The 25,015-nt window shown below is 37.1% G+C and overlaps 1 protein-coding gene across 1 annotated transcript; it reads right to left on the bottom strand.

Moving 5' to 3' along the window:
* Positions 1-9,769: 9,769 nt before the first annotated feature.
* LOC115453264 (stress response protein NST1) lies at positions 9,770-11,562 on the bottom strand. The gene has a single exon (XM_030181954.2). The coding sequence runs from the start codon at positions 11,060-11,062 to the stop codon at positions 9,770-9,772; it is 1,293 nt and encodes a 430-aa protein (XP_030037814.2). The 5' UTR covers positions 11,063-11,562.
* Between the last annotated feature and the right edge of the window lie 13,453 nt (positions 11,563-25,015).

Genomic DNA, 25,015 nt, shown 5'->3' with positions numbered 1-25,015 from the left:
AACGTGATGATGTGTTACGTGCCTGTTACACTGTCAAAATAACGTGTGGCGTACAAAATAAGGTCTCTGAAAAAAATAACTTCAATTCGCCTGTAACATGTTTCTCTGTATTATATAGTAAGTCCTCTTTATTTTTGTGAAAAAATGTTGATAAGAACGCAAAAATGTATAAGCGATTTAAAGTTTTGAATTTGTTCAGCTTTTGCCTGATTCGGATACAATATGAAAAGATTGACGTTACAGCCAATTTAATTATAGGCTTCTTAAGATTATTGCAAAGCTACATATTACGTTCTAGTTCAAAGTTTTTTGATTGTGTCGATTGCCGAGCGATGATCATCTCCCATCAGTCAATATTCAATTAGACCCCACCCCTTACCATCAGGTGCAGTGGGGTCACTTCCACTTACAAGTATAAAAAAAAAATGTGATTTAGTTATTGTTAACGAGAAACTGCCCTCTACGCAGCGCTTAGCAACACGCGAGTTTGTAATTATAATATGTTCTTGCGTCATAAAAAATAATAATATATAGGAGAGCTAAGTTCAAGAGATGAGGCTGAACTCTTCACTAAGAATTACACAAGTATTGCACAAGGTAAATCAGAATAATATGCATTTGTGCATCTACAATGATTTTATCAACGTAGAATCTAATTACATGTTCCTTTTATCCTTAACTGGATATTTATTCTGAATTTTATACAAAACCTAGAAAGTAATGTTCGCATATCAGTTGTTTTGAACTTTGAACTGTCTGCAAGTTTTATTGATAATTTATTTATTGAGAAACTTCTTATTAGCTCCAACATTTGTAAAGGATTCCAAACGATTTGTAATCAAGAATAGCATTAGACATATAACTTTCAATTAGTATTATGGAGGGCTTTTGCTTGTTTCAGGCTAGTGAAACATTACATTATAGGTACAATGTTATATAGCCCCAAAAGGGTAGGCAGAGTGGAAGCAGTGACTATATTTTGCGGATGGGTATTTCTACTATTGCGTTTGCAACCTGAGTGAGGTCCCCTCGCGTAATACCAAACGAAATTATTCTGAAAAATTCATATTTATTGTTATAATCTGTGGCATTTTAAATAGAGTCATCAAAGGGGTGACTGCCGAACGTTGCCTCACCGCAAAATTGCGTACATTTCAACCACAATTAGGCTACGAGGCCTCCAAATTTTGCGTCTCCAAATTTAATAGCCAAATTCTGAAATAGTATCGGATGTTGCGAAATGGCCTCAAAGCCCAAGTCCAGTTTCTGCATTGACAATACAGACAGACAAATTACTGCTACATTTAATACATCATTTAGTCATGGTGATTGTAATGGCAACTCTTATGACTGTTACTTTAGAGACGTCTATGTTTTGGCAAATTACTTTAACTTATATTTACCAATTCAAACGAAACTGGATGAGTCATGAATCATCAAACAATGCACCCTTTGTGCATTCCCGCTGCGCAAACACGGAAGATGAGTTTATTACTTGATGGTGTGAGATTCTGGCGATGACGTCATTCCTTGCCTGAGAGATTACATACAGGATTTTTTTTATACGGTGTGGTTTAGTCATCATGTATTGGTTAGATAGGACATTTTAAAGATTTACTACACAAGTAAAACGTCCTATTACCCAAAGTTACTACGTTAAAATGTTTCTACGTTATTATATAATTTGCTACTCTTAAAAAAATGTTACTATGTTACTCTTAAATGTTATAATAGATCTTTTCAACTATATGTATATATCGTGGATATATTAGGGTTTTGCACAGGAAACCAATATGAAATCACCATGGATTTGTGTTGGAACTTTATTAATCAAAGTCCTATTTACAGTTATTTCTGCTAATATCTTTACGAAATTTACATCGTTCAATGCTACAGATTAAAAAAGTTTTGTTCTGTAAACATTGTAGTTTGTATAACTACTGGACATAATAAGACTCAACATCTCATGTCTCAGGATGGCGAGCGCAGTGGAATATCAAACAATACTTTGTATTTCAAGGTTTTGGATGTTGTTTCTATTCTTTTTGGGTCGTATCGCTTATTAGATGAACGGCAAGCTCGTCTCGTCATACAAAGCGATAAATAAAAAAAAATGTTATGTAATGATGTTTTTATAAACTATGAGAAAGTTATGGAACTGCGAACTTGTAATTGCGACGCGACAAATGACTCACACTGACGCATTTTTCACCATGTGTCTGATTATTATCGGGACGTGCATAACTTAGGTCTGAATAACTTTAAATATTTCGGTTCTTCTCAAGTCCCGTGTATTAGTAAGCATGGGATTGGTATTTAGGTACACTTAAGTATTAAGAATTTAAAGAACGTATATACACATTATAAATGCGAAAGTTTGTGAATATATTTTGATGCGTAGATGTTAGAAGGATTGGCGGCCTTATGCGTTACGAGGTCCCAGGCGAAAGCAAAAAAGAAACGCCGTAATACCCCACGTGAAGGAAAAAAAGTTACACGGTTTCAACAGTTTTGTCTGTAATATTGTAAAAAAGGTCTTCTAAGGCTACGTCCGACGCCCCGGGTTGCTCAGTTCGCATCCCCCAAAAGCCACCTCTAGTTAGAAGTAAAACTTGAAACCGCTGAACGGGTTAAAGTGAAGTTTGGTACACAGATAATATAGACTACTTTTGAATCCGCCAGCGGAGTCGCGCCAGTAAGCAAATTTGTTTAGAAATTTAAAACGAGCTTGTTATTCTCAGTTTAAACAAAACATTTAAAGCATCAAATAGACCGTCAAATGACCTTTTTCTGAAAATAACGTATTCACACAATTCAGGATTTTCCTTAGGCGCCATTAAAGTTGGCTGAAGTAAACACATCGCGTTACGTAAGTGTATAACAATCTGTTTCATTCAGTTTATTCAATCATTTTCCTTATTGATGTTTTGTGTGAACGTGCCAAAAAACAGCCGATTGTAAACACAGTTATAGTTATAACAGGAAAGAAGTCTGGAACATTCGACGAAACTGCACTTTCTACGGGATTTTAAACGGTATAAACAATTTGAAATAAAATAACAATTAGCACGCGGATATTTTTCATCAAGTTTTTGCATGACATGAAATATCTCTGTGCATAATGGGAAAACCGATTTCGGTATTAAATCTTAATGGAAACATGAAGATATTTATGAAATGTTAAATGATTCCGTTTGTATTTATTAATATACAGTTTGTTTATACGTGTAGTGTGGGATTTTTGATATACTGATTTATTTTTGGAATAGGTAAGGTGGAGTAAATATTCCCGGTTTATATTATTGAAGTAAATATTTACGTCAGTTATTCTTAATGTAAATCAAGTTATATGATTGTATTACGACTCAACAATAATAGGACATTTATTTTATACTAGCTATTGCACATAATTTCGTACGAACATTTATAAAGAATTTTTGCAAATGTTACGTCATTTCGTACGAAATCTTTTTACAAATATTATCATTATTTTGGTCGCCACGTCCCAAAAAACTTCTGTAACGTAAGATACCCATTGTATCGTTTTTTCGATGGTTATAGATTTTTGAATTTCACAAACTTGCTTCTTGATGTCGTCACGTATGTTTAATGAATGTGTTTGAGATTATAAAACAGCATTTTTTCAAAGAATTTGAGACTTATCACAATGCCTAAATAGTTAAGCCTATTATGATAATTATTGATTGCTTCTACAAAATCGATTAGCGGTATCGATATGATTTATAAATAAACAGAAGGCAGATGGAAGAAAGTTTTGTTTTTTCGATTCGAAATGATGTCCCAAAAATGTCTATAAATGGTAGACATAATTCTATCAGTGGCGAAGGGCGACATTTTGAAAGGGAACCCGATACAATATATTGATACTACTGATATACATAATTGCGGTTTGCAAATTGTTTCAATGATAATTTCTTACTAATAAAATTTTAAATAAGATATGAAAGGGAAGGCGGCAGGAATCGGTTATATGGACCCTTCGTCATTGAAACGAAAAAAATGATTCCAAATTTAAAATATGTTAAAAACGTTAAAGTACAAAACTATGGAAATGCAAATAAACGACATAAAAATCTAGTTTTCGACTCATTCTTTGATGAGTTGATCACTGGTGAGTCACTCGTGAGTGAATGGTGACCCATCTAGGAATCTTGTTGAATGTAAACTCGTCCTGATTTCTATGAAGGATTGTTTAGTCAGTAAATATTGTCATATTTATCTGTTGAATGCAATAGTGGTGCAATAGATGTTCTAGTCTAGTCGAACCACATTTTATTATCTCTTTAATTTACACTTCCTGTTTACGTTTGTCTTCGATTTCGTTTAAAAGTAATTGCGTAATTATATTTTATTGTAAACAAGGACTCCAGGGGTAGGAAGAATTATTGAGTCCACAACTGACGTAATGCAGTCCTATGCAGTGGTGAGAATTGCTTTGCAGTTTGTAGTCTAAGTAATTTCGCTGTTCATTTGTAGTTGTAGAGATTAGTATTTACTAACAGTACTATTCTGTATTCTATAGCATTTAAAAGTGTATAATTCGGTTACATAATAATCTTCTTAAAGATAATTCGCACCGTCGAACTAAGGTGGTCTAACTCAAAAAACACGATTTGTGAAACGAATAAAAAATACTTAAAAACAATATAGACAGCGGTCGCGATGGAAGTGAGACTCTGTTTGTGTAATATAATTTTTTCTTTTTTTCGTCATACGGTTACAGGTCATGCTTTGGAAGGTCTTTAAAAATTTAACAAAATCATAAAATATATAAATTTTGAGTTAGGTCACTTAGTTCTAAGGGTGCGATATATTCGTTCTGTGGTGTTCAGGGTGGCTTTATCGCAATATCTTGAGCCTATATGATGGAAGTGGTTTTCTCAGCAGTAGTTTGTAAAAAATTTGAACCAAATTTAAAATTATCAGGCAACGGCGTTTCGTGTTTCCTGTATTATAATCGAAAAACTTAGATTTACTTTTTCTTTATTTTTTCATATAAGGGCCTTTCCACAAATTCTTAGCTAAAGCTACTAGTAACATAAATGTAAAAGCCGACCAAGTACAAAAGTCACACTCTAATCTTTGCTCTCAAAGGAATGGTAATAAAATTAGTACTGCTTACATTAGTTTAAAACGATAACTATCAAATAAAATTTACTTGAAACTTGTAAATCTTAACGCTATATTCGCATTTACGAATAATACGCAACATCTTATACAAATAAGCGTGTAAAACAATAAATATTCATGACTAAATATAGCGTACGAATTGAATAGGTCTTTGTAATTTGTTTCAGACACTTTATTATTCTATAGAAAAGTTTGTAATGAGCTGGAAACTCGGTGCTTGTTTGACGTAGTACGATTTATCGATTACATGAAGTACAATAAATATTTCACAATAATTACTTTTTGTTTTAGTCTATACAAATGTTCTTAAGACAATATGGGTAATGTTTAGGACTGTATTAGGTGGGGAACGGTGAAGTAAAACAGCATGAGAAAACATACGTATCTAACAATTCTCCATAAGAATTTCGAAGGTATGTGATGTGTCAATCTAGCGCGGTCTTCTAAGACCTATAACCTCTCAGCCGTAGAGAAGACCCGTGCGCAAGTGTGACGGTATATATTATAAAGCTTATTATTATCATTTATTAGGTGGACTACCGTATCCTGTATGTAAAAGTTCGTTTCAGTATATTTTCTCCTACTATCTGTCGTTATCATTTTCTAATTTTGTCTGTATTTTACTACCGGCTTGCCTCTCGTTAATCTTTGGCAGATCTTAACATCGTGAAAATCGAGTGTTGTCCGAAAAAAGGAAGGCTTGTTTGTTGTCTGCAAGGAGCAGCGTGCAATCTTCTTCGTGTACCGGTATGTGACGTCACTGCGAAAATGAACCTTATGACACTTATTATTATATACGTATATAATATTTTATAATTCCGGGTTTTGGGAGGTATCCTACTGTATATTAGGTGCAGTGTTCGTGGAGCCGAGCGATTTGATGACGTCATTAAGTACCATTAAAAAATGCAAATCACCCCCTAGCATTTTCTTCGATTAAAACTGTCCTGAGTGCTGACGTATATTTTGAATGTAATTTAATATGACGCAAAGTCGACCGCATAATCAAGGCGACGAATTAAATGGCGCAACACATTGCAATTCGGTGTTAAAACAATATGTTTTGCAAATTAGCGGCCTTTATGCCTAGTCCATCAGGTTTTAATCAAAATTAGATATACCATTAACAATATAATTGATTTGTTGTGTTATTGTGAATGTAACACGCAATTAACTTGATACCGACTTCAACTGGTTTTGTTTAGTTTAATTAGATGGTTGTTTAAAGCGTCAACCTTTTTTTTTCGAGTCGTGGTCTAACGGCGATCTGAATGGTATCATTCGAGTTTGTTTTCATTTAAACGAAGAAGAAACATTTTCAATATAACTTATAACTTAGCGTTGTTACAAAAGTTAAAACCACTGTTTGTGAATTTGATTAATAATGTTACGTGCTAGGGTTACCGATAGACAATGAAAATACCGATTAGACCTTAAAATAACACCACACTTTATTTTCTACAAAAGTCTTGTATAAAATCACTAACACAAACACAACAGCACGTGAATTAACACTGTAACACTAAATCACTTAATCACGAACACCGCGCCACACAATTCACTGTATTCGCTTCGATATCACTCGCAGTTATCGCTCTCGATCGCGTTGTAAACAACACTCACTCGCACGCGGCCGCGCGCGCTCCTTTTATACCCGGCCGCATGTACTATCGATCGATCGATATCTGTGGAACATTCTCGAAAGATCCAGAATGGTCGAGAACTCTCTAGTATAATTGGGGTCCGTTATCGTGTTTCCACGACATTCCGGAAACATCGAGACCCTTCGAGAACGTTCCATCACCGAACCTTCTCCATTCGGGTAGGCGCTATTATCGGCGAGTGTCACTGAGCGTAACACTGCCCCCTCCTAAGACATGCTCGTCCCGAGCATCGTTAGAGCCATAATAGCGCGCTAACCGATCAACGTGAACAATTTTGGGCGTACCTCGCTGGCCTTTCTGTATGCGGTATGTGACATCATTAATCTTGGTCACAACTCTATAGGGTCCGTCCCATTTGGCCTGTAATTTAGGGGACTTGCCCTTGGTACGAGCCGGGTTGTGCAACCATACCAGCGAGCCTTCGTCGAAACTGCTATTGTTTACTTTCCGGTCATAACGGGTCTTCATCCGCTCAGACATTTGCCGGCCTGATAGTCGGACGTGCTCATACACGTCATTCAACCTTTTGCGCAGGTCGTCCGCATAATCTGTTACACTGCGCGGAGTGTCAGGAGGAATGCCGGTAATGAGATCAGCAGGCAGTCGTAATTCCCGTCCGAAGTTTGCAAAAGCTGGAGTTATCGCCGTATTCTCATGAACTGCACTTCAGTATGACAGAAGAAATGGCTGAATGTGCTTGTCCCAGTCTTTTTGCCTGTTTTCCACAACCTTTGCCAGGTATCTCTCTAATGTTTGAATAAAACGTTCCACCATGCCATCCGACTGTGGGTGATAAGAAGTGGTCCTTGTTTTATGAATGCCTAATACCCGACATGTTTCCTGAAATATTTGGGATTCAAAATTACGTCCTTGGTCGCTGTGTATTTCCAGGGGTACTCCAAACCGGCAGAAAACTTCATGAACCAATTTATCTGCGACTGTCGTGGCTTCCTGATTGGGAATGGCGAATACTTCCGGCCACTTCGTGAAGTAATCCATGACCACCATAAAATATCTGTTCCCACTGTCACTTACAGGGAACGGTCCTGCAACATCCAGAGCTATCCGTTCCCATGGGGCTCCAACATTATAAATTTTCAATGCCCCTCTGCTTCGTGTATGAGGACCTTTCACAGCTGCACAGCTCGTGCATTTGCGACACCATTCTTCAACATCGTCCCGACAATGGATCCAATAAAATCGCTCGCGGATCTTCAGCAGTGTTCTTTTGACTCCCATGTGAGCCCCTGAGCATCCGTTATGATAGAGCTGTAGAACTTCTGGAACCTTAGCTTTTGGGACCACCATTTGTAAATGACTCCGGTCTCCCTTGGCATTTTCCCATTTACGGCACAGGATTCCATTTTGGATAACCAAGCTGTCCCACTGGGCCCAATAGCTCTTCGTAACGGAGCTTAATGATGCGACATCACTCCACTGAGGCTTCGCAGCACCAGATTTTAGCCACTCGAGGATTGGTTTCAGGTCTGTATCTTTATCTTGTGCTTCCAGTAATTCCCCTTGCCATTCGTTACTCAAGTCTGCCCTTATCATTCTGACCGGCACTGCCTCTTTATCCTCTTGCCTGGTGCAGTGCTTGCAATTCTGCGGACAAGGCCTTCTTGACAAGGCATCTGCGTTGCCGTGGGATTTTCCGCTACGATGCTCTATCACAAAATCAAATTCCTGTAGCAACTCAATCCACCGCGCAACCTGACCCTCTGGGTTCTTAAACTGTAATAGCCACTTCAAGGCAGCATGATCGGTTCGAAGATGAAATCTTCGCCCAATCAAATATTTGCTGAAATGCTGCAAAGTTTTAACCACAGCAAGTAGTTCTCTTCTGGTGACGCAGTAATTTCTCTCAGGTTTAGATAAGGATTTACTGAAGTACGCTATCACAACTTCTTTGTCCCCTTTCCGTTGTGACAACACACCCCCAATCCCGATGTTACTTGCGTCTGTGTCGATTATAAATTCGTTTTCTGTGTCAGGATAACCTAGAATAGGTGTGTCACACAGACGGTCTTTCAACGTTTGGAATGCGGTGTCACAACTCTCGTCCCAACAGAATTGTCTTTTCTCTTCAGTGAGCTTATGCAGTGGCTTTGCTATGTCCGCGAAGTTTTTAACAAACCGTCGATAATAAGAGCACAAGCCTAAAAATGCACGCACTTGTGTTTTATCTTTTGGGACTGGCCATTCCTTGACTGCTACGACTTTCTCAGGGTCTGTTTGTACGCCATCTGTTGAAATGATGTGTCCTAAGAAGCTAACCTGCTGTTTAAAAAAAGAACATTTCTTAGGACTGAGCTTGAGATTGGCACCCCGGATTTTTGATAGCACGCGTCCAAGATTTTGAAGATGCTCTTCGAATGTACGGCCCCCAATTATGATGTCATCCAAATATACAAGACATGCATCCCCGATCAATCCGGTAAGAACTAGCTCCATCAGTCTCTCAAAAGTCGCAGGAGCATTGCATAATCCAAATGGCATAACCTTAAATTGCCATAGACCTTTCCCAGTAGAAAATGCAGTTTTCTCTTTATCTAACGGGTCTATTTCCACTTGCCAGTAGCCACTCTTCAAGTCTAGCGTGCTAAACCATTTCATTCCAGCAAGCGTGTCCAGAGTATCATCAATCCTAGGTAGAGGGTAACTGTCCTTTTTTGTGATGTCGTTTAATCGACGATAATCGACACAAAAACGCATACTGCCGTCCTTCTTTTTCACCAAGACGACTGGAGAGCACCAAGGGCTGGATGAAGGCTCTATGACACCATCTTTCAACATGCCTTGGATCATAGTATCCACCTCTTTCTCCTTTGCGACTGGCAGTCTTCTTGGTCGCTGACGGATCGGTAACTCGTTGCCTGTATTAATTTTGTGCTGAACCAAACTAGTTTTTCCCATGTCCGCATCATTAGACGAAAAGATGTCGGCGTACTGTGCTAACATTTTCTTAGCTTGATTAATCTCTCCTCAACAGTTCTTCCACCCCTTTCAATCCGTCGCTTAGTACAATTCATGCGGAGGTGGCCCATTTCCCCACAGTTGAAGCACCGAGGGCTGTACCCCTGCGGACGCCGGCGTACAGGCGCCGCCGTAACCTCTCTAATGCGATGTGCACGATGATCTTGTCGTACAGCCTCCACTTCTAACGCATGGGCCAACGCATCCTTTAGCGTCTCGTGATGTCCAAGTCGCACAGCAGCCCTCACTTCTAGATCTCGGATTCCATCGACGAAAGCCTGCACCAGAATTCCATTTACAAGTCCAGGTGAAGACTGGTATGCTTTTCGTACCAGCTTCTCAACTTCCAGGGCCCACTGCTGTATGTTTTCAGAACTGCGTTGGACTCGATCCTTTAATTGAGCACGAAACACATGCTCCAGATGAGAATCACCATATCTCGATTCCAACGCTTCAACTAATTGATCGTAGGTCACATCTTTACTAAGAGCCTCTAGGATGGTAAGCGCCTGTTCACGTAAACCCAGGGTGAGTGCAGTCTTAGCCTGATCCTTGCTCCATCCATTCGCCTGCATGACGGCTTCAAATTGCATTTTGTATGCTGACCACGAAGATGTTCCGTCAAATGGAGGTACCTTAAATCCTCGGGATGAAGGTGTCAGCAGTACGGGCCCACTTCCGCGTGTTTCTATCTTCTTCTCAACATCGGCGATCCGAGCTTCAGCGTCTGAAATACGCTGCTCGTGCCGATCAACTTGGTCCTTCACCACTTTGAGTTCCTGGCCGATCGTAGTTCTCAACTCTTTAATCAGAACTATCTGCTCTTCTTGACGAGCAGTCTGTTCTTCTAAAAGTCGAGCTATCTGCTCCTCCTGACGCCTAGCTTGGTCCTCCTGACGCCGAGCCTGCTCTTCCTGAAGGCGAGCCATTTGCTCCTCCTGACGCCGAGCCTGCTCTTCCTGAAGGCGAGCCATTTGCTCCTCCTGACGCCGAGCCTGCTCTTCCTGAAGGCGAGCCATTTGCTCCTCCTGACGCCGAGCCTGCTCTTCCTGACGGCGAGCCTGCTCTTGTAGCATCGCCATAATTGCCATGAGGTCCGTAGGTGTCGATGCTGTGGAAACTCCAGATGGGCCAGCAGGATGTTGTCTCGTCGTCTGTTCAAGCATCGCTTGCGCCGGGGAATCTTCGAAACGCCCCCGGTCCATCTCTTGGTGGCGTTGACTACGGGTGCGGATGCTAGAACTTTCGTCTTCTTTCGGTAATAGCGGCATTGTCTATCGCACTTCTGACACCAAATGTTACGTGCTAGGGTTCCCGATAGACAATGAAAATACCGATTAGACCTTAAAATAACACCACACTTTATTTTCTACAAAAGTCTTGTATAAAATCACTAACACAAACACAACAGCACGTGAATTAACACTGTAACACTAAATCACTTAATCACGAACACCGCGCCACACAATTCACTGTATTCGCTTCGATATCACTCGCAGTTATCGCTCTCGATCGCGTTGTAAACAACACTCACTCGCACGCGGCCGCGCGCGCTCCTTTTTTACCCGGCCGCATGTACTATCGATCGATCGATATCTGTGGAACATTCTCGAAAGATCCAGAATGGTCGAGAACTCTCTAGTATAATTGGGGTCCGTTATCGTGTTTCCACGACATTCCGGAAACATCGAGACCCTTCGAGAACGTTCCATCACCGAACCTTCTCCATTCGGGTAGGCGCTATTATCGGCGAGTGTCACTGAGCGTAACAATAACAAAATGGTGATTGTAAAGACAATTTTCGCGCAATCATGACAATGATCATTCCGATATAGTGGAAAATTATGTGTAAATAAAAAAGATATTGCAATTTCTTGCATTATAGTAGAATTTTATTTTATTGGACAGAAAAAATGTGTATTCCTTACCCCAAAGTCATCATTAGAAATAGTAAAGATATTAATTTATTTTAACGCAGCGCTACTGTGAGGTTGATTAATAAGGGCGAAATTCCATTCCATCAAGATAAAACCGCTTGTGACAGATTGTGACATACTGCAGTAATGTATTTGAATTAGGCAGGAACCATTTGTCAGCCTGCTGTCGCTAGCACCGGAGCATATATACTGCAAGCGAAATTAACCTTTGCTGTCAAAACATTTATTAACATAGAAATAACGTTTAAGATAAATTGTTTTGAATTACCTAAGCTTATTTCACATGTCCTTTAAGTAAAATAGGTTATTCTTGCGCTGCTTTATGGCAACTACGTTTAGTTTGATGTTATTGCGGGTAATTGCATACATTCCGATCCCGTGGGATGGGAATATGAAGGGAAACTGTCCGTGAAAGTATTTTAGTAATTATCAAAACCACCTTGAAGGAACATGATTAAAGACGCTTCCTTATTAACGAATGGCAAGAGTTAATGTTAAAACGTGTTGAACATCCGTTGTAAATACCTCCCAAAATGTCACAAGCATACCAAAATTTATCATTAAATTGTCGATAGCCGTAAACGTTCGCATACTTAATATTTTATTATGTATATTTTCATCTGCTAGTAACAGGTGCAAATCGAACCAGCTCGAGTACATTCAAATTTCCGTTATATGGTTTGAGTTTACATCACGTATAAATTGCTACGGAGTTGTGCAACAGATAAAGTTCAAAATTGTTATCGTCGTAGTCGATATAATCTACAATTAGCCACTTCAAGTGTTAAAAGCCATTGTTTATACTTTTTAAATACAGAACTGCGTTGTTTTCCAATAGCATTAAGTAAGGTCTTACGAGGTGAATTAGGAATTTTGAAATTGGAATAGAAAAAGTATTCGATACTAAAAAATGTATTCGTATAATAAAACAATTAGGTATCAAAATATTCTTACATACTTGTATGTTAATTAAAGTCAACTTATAAGCGAAGGCATGAACAAAACAAAGAATGACGCAAAAAAATCGCTTATTTAATCAGTCTTCAACCGAATGTAACTTGAAAAACAATAATTGTTTTGTAGCAGATTTTAAACCAGATACCATTTAGGGCCAATTGCTCAAATCCTTTTACTATTAAGGGCACCAGGCGCGTATTTAAGCCTAGTTTGTGCGGACACTGGTCGCCCTTGGCTCGGGCGAGACAAGTTTTAGGTATAGAGATCGAAAGAAACGCGCAAGGTGCAACCCTTTACGATAATTGGTTTGTGGAATCGTTCCAAACGGTTTTTGTATTGACAGGTATGGATGTTGATGTTTACAATTCTTTGTATGTTTTCTTTAGGAAGTAGTTTGGAGAAATAATTTCGGTTGAGATATGAGGTTGTTAGGGACGTGCGCATAAAAACTTTTTACTGTTAATTAGTTTTTAAATATTTTTAAAATAGGAATGCCCTACCTTTTTTGTTTTTCTAGATCATTGTGCACTCAGCCATATTACATTTGCTATTAAAAAACCAAAACATTTTCCGTTGTTCCCAATAAGTACTTAATTTTAACCAGTAGTAACTTGGCAGTGTTGTTTAGTAATAGTTCAACAATGCCAATTGTAAGTTTACTCATGTAAGTATTCTAAAATGTTCCTAAAAATATGCTAAGGAATTCTAGCTATCAAAATTACAAAACCATGGACATTATAATGGATATCTAATAATGTAACAGATCTCAGCTGTGAAACATACAATAAAGCGTCATGGAATTAAAATATCCAGCGTCGAATATTAAAACGAAGGTAAATCCCGTAATTGGCGCGTAACGGGATTTAATGTTTAAGGGATTTTGGGACAAAGCTTCCTATAATGCGTTGTTGATTTTGTTCGATCTTATTTATAAAGGTCAACGACTGTTATATGATAATGTGGAGAGTTGTGAAAGTATTTTAGGGTTATTACGTATTTATTGCCCTTTTAGTAATATTAGCTGTTTACAGCAGTGGCGGAGGATGAAATTTTGAAAATCGGAATCCGAGGTAATTTATAGGTACTAATAATATGCAGAAATGTGGTCTGGAAATCGTTCTAATGGTAATTAGGTTACATAGACATACATGAATTACAAAAGGGAAGCCGACAATTTTAATCGGGTACTTCAAAATCGGGTATGTTGACGCATACACACTCCTAGGCTCCTAAGCTCCTGCTTCTGCACGTCGTCCACTATAAATTTTTCAGCTACGTTTTTAGTTTTAAATTTCTATATAATTATTCATTTGTGTTAGAATTTTTATTGTTTTTGTTTTCCTTTTTAATTTTATTCAAATGTATGTACTACTATTGCAATTAAGATGGCATATTCGCCCCTTTGCCACTGGTTTACAGATCAATTTATGCGGTGGGCTTTCGTACAGTACTAGACGGGCTAAAACTTTATTTTGTTCTTTGTACGTGATTAGTAAGCATTACTTATCTTTCTTTATCGCATTTGTCGGGACTTCCCCGACGCGTCGCGCTTCACGGCCGATAGCGTTGATCACTTGAATACGTCATGCGTACACAACAACCAATGGGCTGGCGTCTCTACACAAAACTAAAAAATGAAAATACACCTATTTTGCTATATTAAACTTTTTTATAGTTTACTCATACTATTTCTACATCTTGATACTCATGAGATATTAAAAAATTAAGGTGCTAAATCATAAAGCAGTCGAGTTATAACGCAAAACCCTGCATCGCGCTAGTGAAATTTTTCTCGCGCACAGCATATATAGCGGGCGAAAAGTTGAGACATTGCCACTGGTGCAATAACCTCCTCTGGGGGTCCTCATCTACCGACCCCTGGTCGCGGATCGCCCCGCGACTAGTGATCGCTGTTGGTCACGGACGGCCTGGATTTAATTCTTTAACACCTGCTGTCCTCGGGTACGGTTCGGCGTCCGTGGCACTTCAGCGATCGCCAGTTGTCGGGAGGTTATTGTCGTGACCTGTGGTGCCCCCACTCCTCGCAGAGCGGGGGCTGGCTGTGGGCTTGTGTTGGGCCGGCGCGTTGTTTCGTGGTCTTCGTGCCTATTGGTGGCATGGCGACTTTAGCGAAGTCCCTGACCTTACAGGCCTGCAGTGCTTGGGAGAGAGGAAACCCAGAGGAAGCATTCACTTAGAGTCCACATATTCAAGGATCGTGTGAATGATAGAATCTAGGTATCACATCTCACGAGACAATAATTAAGCATGTACCTAATATTTTTTTGTATATCATATAGGGAATTAAAAATACTGCTTTGAGTGAAATTAGTACCATACTTTATTACGACATGGCAAGGTTTTTTATTTTCACCAAAAAATTGAATTTCGAATTTTGCATAATACTGAATGACTCCCTTCATATTGAGAATTGAGATATAAGAATATTCACCGAGTGTCAAAAAAGTTTTTCAAAACGAAGCACAACGTAATGCAGACAAGGTAATTTGAACACAAAAACCCCCTGTTTTAAAACATTAGTTTGGGTCCGGGTTCACATTGGACACGGCTTGCGTTTAACTAGAAAACCATGTAGTTTCGTGTGAACCAATTGATAAAGAGTAATAAAACGTTACGGTTTTTGACTGCGGAAATGTTTAGGAACTTGTATTTTGGGAATACTATGAAATTTAATTTGTTACGTTAGTGAGTTTAGATATTATTGTTGAGCAGTGTTATGGTTACACTACCACGTGTGATAATAGGTTTAGTAGACTGGTTAGCCCTATATGTACTGTCCCACAGCTAGTCACGGCTCTTCTTACAGCTACTGCCATACTGCGAGGGCTTAAGCTTTGTAGTCGTTTCTCAATCATAATCCTTAATCCGATTTCGAATTAACCATTCAAAATAAGTCATTTGTAAGCATGTCAAAATAATTTTGCTTAGATTGGGTAATTTTTAGACAGATCGAAAAAAGAGTTTGGGATCGTGTATTCAAAATTGCGGTTAGTCCACCACGTCTAGTGCATGATTTTAACACTTTGTGTGCGGTGGAGGCTATTCGGGCGGATTTAAAATATATCCTACCACCAGCGAATAAAATTCTATATCAATTTATAATCGAATTAACGAATGATATTGAATATCGATGATATCGTCAAACTTCCGCCGAGTCGACTGAGATGTAACAATCATGAATCAATTAACTATGAAGAGTAGTGGAATCGATTAGACATGGTGATGTCATCTAACTGTTCCCTGACATTTACACAAATAACATTACCTATTTCCGAGCTTGTATTCACCGCAGTTAATAATACAACTGCTAATAATAAACAGAGATATTTAAATGCATCTCTCGTAGATAAAATAATAATTGTATAGATTGTTGAAAAGATAAACAATTTACTTCACTATTATTCTTTATACAGTTGTCTTACAAGTTATCTACAAGACCTAAAAACATAAGTATTTCGTAATATTTTATTAATATTCTAAGGTCATTTGGTGCTGACATTGTTGTAACTGCCTATTTCTAATTGCATTGCACTAATCTTAACTGCCTACAGCTTGGGGCACAGAGTACGAAATATATTTTGAATATGGAATTAAATGATTTTAGTTTTATTTTTTAATGCAGTTTGGAGTTGTAGGTAATAATTATTTGGCCATTGATAATATTCAAATAGAGTATTACCACGTACATATTAAGTATGATATTAACATAATAAATTATTAGATACTTATTATTATATTCAGTATTAAATATTGTTATTTTCTGATCCATTTCCTAGCACGAACATTTTAGTAAGATATTAATATCTTTTCCCAGTGTTAATTAAGTACGTGGATATTGATGGATGAATAAAGACTAATCGTAAAAAAATATTTTGTAAATAAATACAAATTAAATAATTACTTACCTCCTTATTTGAAAATGACGGGTCTATGTACATAAATGTCAGTGAAATATCTACTAATGAATGGCCTAATTTCAATCATTACTATGCACAAATGTTTGCATGTCATTACGCGAAGGTTACGGGTTTAGGAATTTGTGTTTCCATAAAATTGGTATAGATACGAATGCCTATTTGCATAAGTACGTACCTAAGTATTTTTCCAATTTGAATTTAGAACTGAAGGGTCGTGTACGCGATAACGGTTTCATTTCGAGATGTTTCTATTTAATTAGAATTAATTTAAAAATCGAATTTTTAGAATTTTCGTATTGCGTACATAATGACGATTCCTTATATTTACGCGAATGTTAGACAGACCTATACCATAGTCAGCCACGTGACCACGAAGGCTGCAGAAACGTCGAGGGAAAATTAAAATATAAAGCCCGCGATAAAATCCGAAAAATAGTTTAATTTTAATGCATAATATTGAGCAAACGCTACGGATGCAGGTTTGATGATTATTGCAACCATTTGCATTTTCAATCATAATTCACGGTAGAAACATGTCATAAGTGACTCGCGCCCATTAGTCACGTTTCGGCCTTAGTAATTTTTAATAAACATAACGAGCGTGTCATTTAATGGGTTGTCATCATCCCCATGAACTTCTGCAATGGAATTGGTAGAACATCCTGTTAATTAAGTAATCCTAAAGAAGTCTAAAAATGAGCAACTTCACATGTTTTATATGCTACAAAGGTCCCGGTCGAAACGTTTAATATTTATAGACAATGACCGCAACACTATCTACTAATTAGAAATTACACGCCAGTTTTTAATAGGTCGGTTGGTTGTTACGGAATGAATTTTGCTTTTCAGTTATCCTTGTTTTTCTACGTCACTGAATTAGAACGTTCTGAGAAATATTTTTGTCAAATTTTCCTCCGATAAAACTGTCATTGCATAAAATTTCCCGCCAATTGCCTTATCCTACGCAAATCCTTGACTACGTCACGCGGTTGGGCCATCCCACGCCACGAAAGTCGTTTGATAACGGTGAAAAGGTTTCAGGTATTTTACACTTAAAGGGAAAAGCCCAATCGTATCGGTAATTACTCTTAATGTAAAAAACATATTACATAGATATCAGTGGCGAAGGATGAAATACTTTTGAAAGGGAAGACACAAATTATAGATAGTATCTATCTATGCATATCTGAATGAGGTCTGAAAATCGTTCTAATGATTATAATCAGGGCGTCTACTCGCGAAATCGATATTCGATATATCGTGACATTTGCCGTGTCGAAGTCTACTCTCACTAACATCGTTTTAAGTATCGTAACGATCATTGAACGACCGATAGATATTCGACATTGTCGAATTTAAACCTACTCTTAATGGTAACTGTCAGTGACGAAGATTTGCATTTCACATTGTCGCATATGTCATATTTACGATAATCACAACGAGACCTCTTACGCTGTCGTCGGCATTATCGTAGCGTATTGTATTTAAGATTGTGGAATTAATAACTAGTAATTGGGTATTTACAATCAGGAATCATACATCAACTTCGAAAGGGAAGCCGGTACGAATCGGGTTATATGGACCCGTCGATAGATATGTAATTTGTAATAAAAAATTACACGAAAATTCTAACGTCTTCCTAATTTGCAAAAAGTAACCGCGTCACCTTGTACAAATTATATATGGCAGGTGAAGGGCAGATGGACACGCGAAATGATAATTATCGCAAATCGAATTCAATATTATTGACCTAATCATCTTATTAGGCATCGGTGGCCATTTTAACGGTTAAGTTCGTACGATTTCGAACGGGTATTTATTTAAGGATTTTTTAACTATATATGTCATTTAAAGATTTTTGCGTACGATATGGCTTAAATGCACGATCTTTAAATCGCGATATCTATGATATGATTAAGGGAAAGGGATTCTCATTTACATTTAAAATATTAGTGATATTTTAGGATTTAGGGATCTCCAAGATAAGAGCATCTCTATACCATAAGCGCCTAAAATAATCATTGGTTTTTCTGGCATTATGGAACTTTATGGCTGGTTATAACCTACCATAATAATAAATAATTAGTATTTAGTTTTTTTTCTCTCTTTGGTAAACAGGTAATAACCTTCTTGCGGTTAATTCCTTGTTCAAATTTCTAGAAAAAAAAAAGTTAGTATTCGGAATTTGAAAATAAAGTTTATAAATCAGTGAAATAATTTGAATAAAGAACAGTTTCAGTTAATTCTCTATGGATCCTTGTCAAGTTATCTACTGGACTCATCAATAGAAAAAGTACATATTAATTCTATAACTTTCATTTGTAATAATCTATGCAAACTTTATACTACACTCTATGTCAATAGTTATAAATCATAACATATAGGTACTGATGTTTCAATGCCAGTATATTACGCAGATGCCAGCGTGGTGGACTAAGGCCTAATCCCTCTCAGTAGTAGAGGAGGCCCGTGCTCAGCAGTGGGCAAGTATATAATACAGGGCTGATATTATTATTATTATATTACGCAGTGCTTATGTTATTGATCTTCTTAAAAAAGTGAATAACGCAAATGAAAATGTTTTATTTCTTGTTTTAAATCATGCTTAGGGCTTGCATTGTTAAATGCGCATTATCGATCAACTAGATAGAGATTAGATAACAACACCACCCTCAGTAACACCCACGAATGTCGACTTATCGAGTGACGTTGTGATTATAAAACGAGATACAAACGATAAACAACTATATTTTAGGGGGTTTAATGTTATTTTTGACTCATAAGTCATTACTCATTAGTTATAAAAGTGTAATTGTCGTGTTAGTCATCTAGGTTTAAAAGAAAGGAAGGGAATGTGGACAGCATACCGCATGCGTCACCTTGAAATATTACTACGTTAAAAATTGGCTCTAAATAGTTTTGATAGCTGAAAGTTTAGGTTATTTCTTTTATAGAAGGTACCGCACATAGGTGTTTTAATTGCTGAACTAATTGTAGTTTAGAAATAGTTGAAGCAACTGTAAGTTTCATAGTAAATGGAAACGTAATATTGACAGCTCATTGCTGCGGTTTGGCGTCGTATCTGCCGTCTGGTGCCGCGTTTACAGCGTCTGCGCGGGACTAAAATAATTTTGGTATTTCTTAAAGTTTATTGGTATGTCATCAAACTGCAATAGTGTTTTTTGATTCACAGTTTGACCCATCTACTTTAAAAAGTCATAATCACGATTTCCTGATATCGCATTCGATACGATACGAATTGTATGTTAATAATAAACACATAATTACACAATAAATATTTTTTTACTGTTTGTTACACACGAAAGAGGACCTCGTGACATCCTAGTCGCCAATGTCACACACGAGGAGGAAAACTAACGAAATATCATTTAATGTGCGCATGTGTTGACGATCACGTATCAACAAGACTTAAAGGAGGCGCGCACGAGCGGGAAATTAACAGCTTTTGGCAACGCGCATGGGCGGGTAATTATGTTATTCTATACAGCGAATGTAGGTAACGTACAGCCACTCTAGAGATTAATTATAATAAATATAATAACACATACATAAAACCACGCAATATTTTTTTACTTTGTTGATGCATCAGCATTGCGTTCATGACGACTGTCGTTTATTAACACGCAAAATATGCAAATATATTGTACACGTCATCTTCAGATAATCGACTTATACAGGAGAGACAAGAACTGAGTTATTGTATATTATTTACGCTTTATTATTTCTTAATTATTGCTTTATGACAGACATTCGTAGTAAAAAATCGGGTTGTATAGCTTAATTTTAATTAATTAATTTAACTTTTCGCTTAATTTTCATTGTTCTATAAATACCACTTTGTATCTACGACAATAAACAGCTGAGGCTAAAATCACTGCAGGTTAATTACAGCAAGTACGCACACTCACGAACATCGCATAGTATGACGAGATGATTACTCAACAGGAGGTTATTTTGCCGTCCGTACGCGCGTCCTCTTATTTTTATGTATTGTGTCATGATGAGTTTATAACAGGCGGTACTTCGGACATTCATGTGCGTATAAAGACACCCGAACATAAAGCGGTGAATCATGAGAGGGAAGATAACGCGACTCAAATAGCTTTTAAGATAGTATTTGTAAATACATATACGAGTGAATGCGGTATGAATGGGCCGGCTCGAGTAGTTTCAGCTTTATGTCGTGCGGTGAAAGGTCGACAATTGACATTTCTTTTGAAGTTCAATGGCGGTGGTAAGTTATCACTTACCATACATATCTTACCTTCTCATTTGCTTACATACATACAAACACGTTATGTCCTTTTTATGTGTAAACAGAGGTTGTAACACCAATGACGTTTTACAAATAGACGCGTCATACACTAACAAAATGGCACATAAAAACGGCGCACTATTTGCTATAGTCACGTACCTGTACATATAAATACAAATAGGCTCAAAGAAGGAATAAAAAGATGCAGCATACATTCGTTAGAAAAGGATATATATACATCGACAGTTACGTAACAACGTTAGTGCCGGAAACTCATTGGCCGTCAAGTCGGGCAATTACCTTACTTTCGTCTTGCCAGTATTGAGCTCGGACAACGTATCTATGTAATAAAAACATCTTAGTGTAACACCCAGTTAATTATATTTAATTTACCAGGCACAATTCAAGTTTCCAAGCCGATAAGTAGAAAAACCCATTATATTGACGACTCAGGGACCGAATCTCAGAATTAATGGCTATAGTATTATCACGTCCGCAATTGACCTAGACTAATTGAGCTTCTAAAAACCCAAGACTCTATTTTTTTTGGTTGTTGGATTATCCAGGTTTTGTTTACGGGTACATCGTGGAAGCGCGAACAAACCCAAGATAATTTATTATTCCGAGAAGTTATGATATAATAATTATTATAATATTGTGTACTGTCCACACTATGATCGCGTTAATAGTATTGTGAACGAATTGTTTATTTACTTTAAACTTCCTAGAGATGTTTTCATCGCCTCAATTGATAGTATAACTATATGGTATACTACAGATAGTTGCAGTTGTCAGAGAATTACATGACAAGTGACGGAATTATTGATAATGGTAACATATGGCCAATTAACAAAGTATACCTATATTATAATGTTTTACACACACACGCACATACACTCGCGCCGTTAATCCTCGGAGGTGCAACTGGTGCACACACTTTTCGCCGTATGTATTACGTCGCATGATGTGATAGTGAGCGAGCATATCGCTATATCGGACATAAATTCTACACTCCGGGCTTATACTGAGTAAAAACTCAATATCATTTTGCCTGGCCCGGGGTTGAACCCGAGGCCCCAGCACTGCAGGCGTTTCATAACAACAACGTCAATTCGTCTTCATTCCAAATTAATGTTTTCAGGTCTATCAATTCCATCCATCCAATCCATAATGGATTCGTCGTACCTACTATCTTCAATTCTGTATTTTCATTAATCCAAATACAGTAGAGAAAATTAAAATGTGGGTAATTAGGTATTTATTCACACTGTGTCTTTGTTCGCTGATTTTTTATATCAAAAACTAAATTTTACGCGTGGCAGAATATATGTAACTGTTCTAATTGCGATCACCATCGTGGCCCAAAATAAGTGTGTCGCGTTCCGGGTTCAACCTGTGTATATCCGGTTTCACACAGCTCAGCATAATTGTGTCGACTGGTGAGGGATACTCATATCTCACCAGTCGACACTCTGCCACCCCATTTCACTTATCATCAGGTGCAATAGGGTCACTTTCCCGTGCCCGAATATAAAAACTAATCATTTTGGCAGTCGACGCAATTATGCCTGCTTGTTAGAACAGGATATACACAGGCTGTTCCCGTAACGCGACACATTTACGTGGGCCACTATGACGGGTTTTAACACCTTGTGTACGGTGGTCGCTATTCGAGCGGATATAAAATATATACCATCAGGAATTTTCTTTATCAATCAATCACGTAGCTCCTAAAATGCGCAGTTCCCACTGAATCACTGGCTGCGATGTTTGTTTTTATAATTACGTCACGTTGGACTCGCAGGACAATATTTATGTGTACTTAGCGTATGCCTGCGACTTTGGTAGGGGTTTTTGGATTTACAAGAAGCATTATGAGGTGCTATATTATATATGCCGCTTTCTGTTGATTTACAACGTTGTATGGAAACATCATGTCAGCGTTTTTATCGGTGTATACTGACGATAGAGATTAGATCATGTTGTTCACAAATAAGATCCAATTTCATAATTATATGGTCTATATATTATAGAGGTTGTGAATCTGGGAATTTCATTAAAAACAGCAGCGCCATTGACTATGGGACAACAGGAATTCAGGCAGTGAAAAGGGACATCGAAGTTTCGTCGTCTATAGTACACTGACAAATGACGATATGATTTGAAAATATTTGTTACTGGTATGATCAGCAAGTTCGCCATAGTTTCTGATATCTACTATCTTTATTATAGAGGAAAAAAAATATTTCCCACTCCTATTTCTGTATTTTTTTGCGGAACGCCGTTCGGTGTTATAAAATGCGTGCCATTGACAATCATGACTTTTAGGATTTGTAGTGGAGGGTATGAGGGTAGTATAGTCTCTATCATAATCTTTATATATAATTTATTATAAAATATATCTAAGGATTATGATCAAAGACACAACAAAATCTCCCGCCGCATCTGTCTGTTTGTCTGAACGCGATAAATTTAAAAAATACCAAATAAATTTCGTTGAAATATGGTATAGACAGTTTAGGACCCTGGGAAGGACAGATGCTACTTTTTATTCCGGGAAAAATATATTTCGTAGAGCTTTTATCTTACGAACGAAGCCGCGAGCGATAAACTAACCAACATTTTCAATAATCGATCCCAATCGCATATTTTGATCTATCTTAAAAATGGATCAATCAGAACAAAGTTTTTTGACAAGCTCACAAACGAATTATTTTGATTGGTTCATTCTCAGAATCGGATTGAGTATTGAGATTGGGATCATTTATTGAAAAAGGCTGTAAATGTGCGAGGTTGGATGTATTTTTCACATTATTAATAAGTATACCGACCGCACGTGAGTTGATTAAGGACAAAAGAATAACGAATATTTTTTCTTGTTGTTACCAGGACAGTCACCTTACGCCCTACCTATAAAGAATGTAAAGACTCGGCCACACAGCCTTGTCTAATAAGGCAGTCGAAGATTTTTTTAAATAAATTTATCAAAAATGTATTTGGTCCAAAATCTATTGGAAAAAGAATTTTCTAAATCCACGCAATAATAAATAAGTTATAAAGCTTTGAAATTTGGTGAAAAGGGAATCTCTCAATTTACACTTTACAGTAATAGTTAAATGTGACGTCACCCAGTGCCACCGGCCATAACGCTGCGTGAGTAAGAAAAGGACAGCGCGATATCCCCACAACGCCCCCACTTTTGGTCACAATATTTCAAATAGGAATACTAGCTTTATTTTTCAACCAATTTTTAAGCTGATTTCATAGAAGAATTTTTTATTCATATTATTTTCTGTTACATATGAAATAATAAACCGAATCAAACATAGGAAACTTCCCTATTGTTCAGGTCGTTATACTTGCATGTAACAAGTACCTACAACTCACGGTACCGAAATCAGTTAACGAAGGTAAATATCAAATGTATAATTTATTTTAGAGTATGAATAAAATATATCCTAATACCATCAATTTTCAACACTATAAGGAGGTTGCATATTTTGTTTAAAAATTTAAATATGTTTTCTTTACTTTCAAAATATAATTGTTAAATATTTAAATTTTAATTTTCGATCTTATTGTTTTTTTATAACAAAAGACATAAGTTAAATGAAAAATACAAAAGTAAATTGTCTTAAACAATTTCCTACACCTGTAATCGACGCAATCACACCAGTCTTCGACAGCGATTGCTGGCGAGTATAAGAGTAAAAAGTCTCCATAACATAGTCAAAATTATTGCACTGATGAGAATTGTTAAATTATGTGCCTATATTATTCAACAGGGATCACATAAGACAAAAAATGCGTATTTATTACAATTACATCCTGGCCATTTCCAAGGTTCTTAATAAAATTAATTAATTCTGCAGAACTAATGTTTATTAAATTTACTTACTGTCAGTTAACAATTAAAAAGGTTATTAGTACAAAATATATAAAATTAGTATAAGAAATATCTACCTTTAAAAACTGTTAATTGTTAATTACTAGAGAAAGGCGGTTTGTTAGCACCAATAATCAACATCAACATCAATCAACTACAGCAAAAAAATTACCTAAGAATCAATAAATTTATTAAATTCCATGTTAATTTCGCGTATCGCTAATGAAAAA

The sequence above is a fragment of the Manduca sexta genome, chromosome 23 (assembly GCF_014839805.1).
Source record: "Manduca sexta isolate Smith_Timp_Sample1 chromosome 23, JHU_Msex_v1.0, whole genome shotgun sequence".
NCBI lineage: Eukaryota > Metazoa > Arthropoda > Insecta > Lepidoptera > Sphingidae > Manduca > Manduca sexta.
This window is presented reverse-complemented; position numbering and strand designations above follow the sequence as displayed.

Excerpts from the sequence above, each read along its gene's own strand:
- LOC115453264 (XM_030181954.2), bottom strand. The coding sequence starts at position 11,062 with ATGCCGCTATTACCGAAAGAAGACGAAAGTTCTAGCATCCGCACCCGT.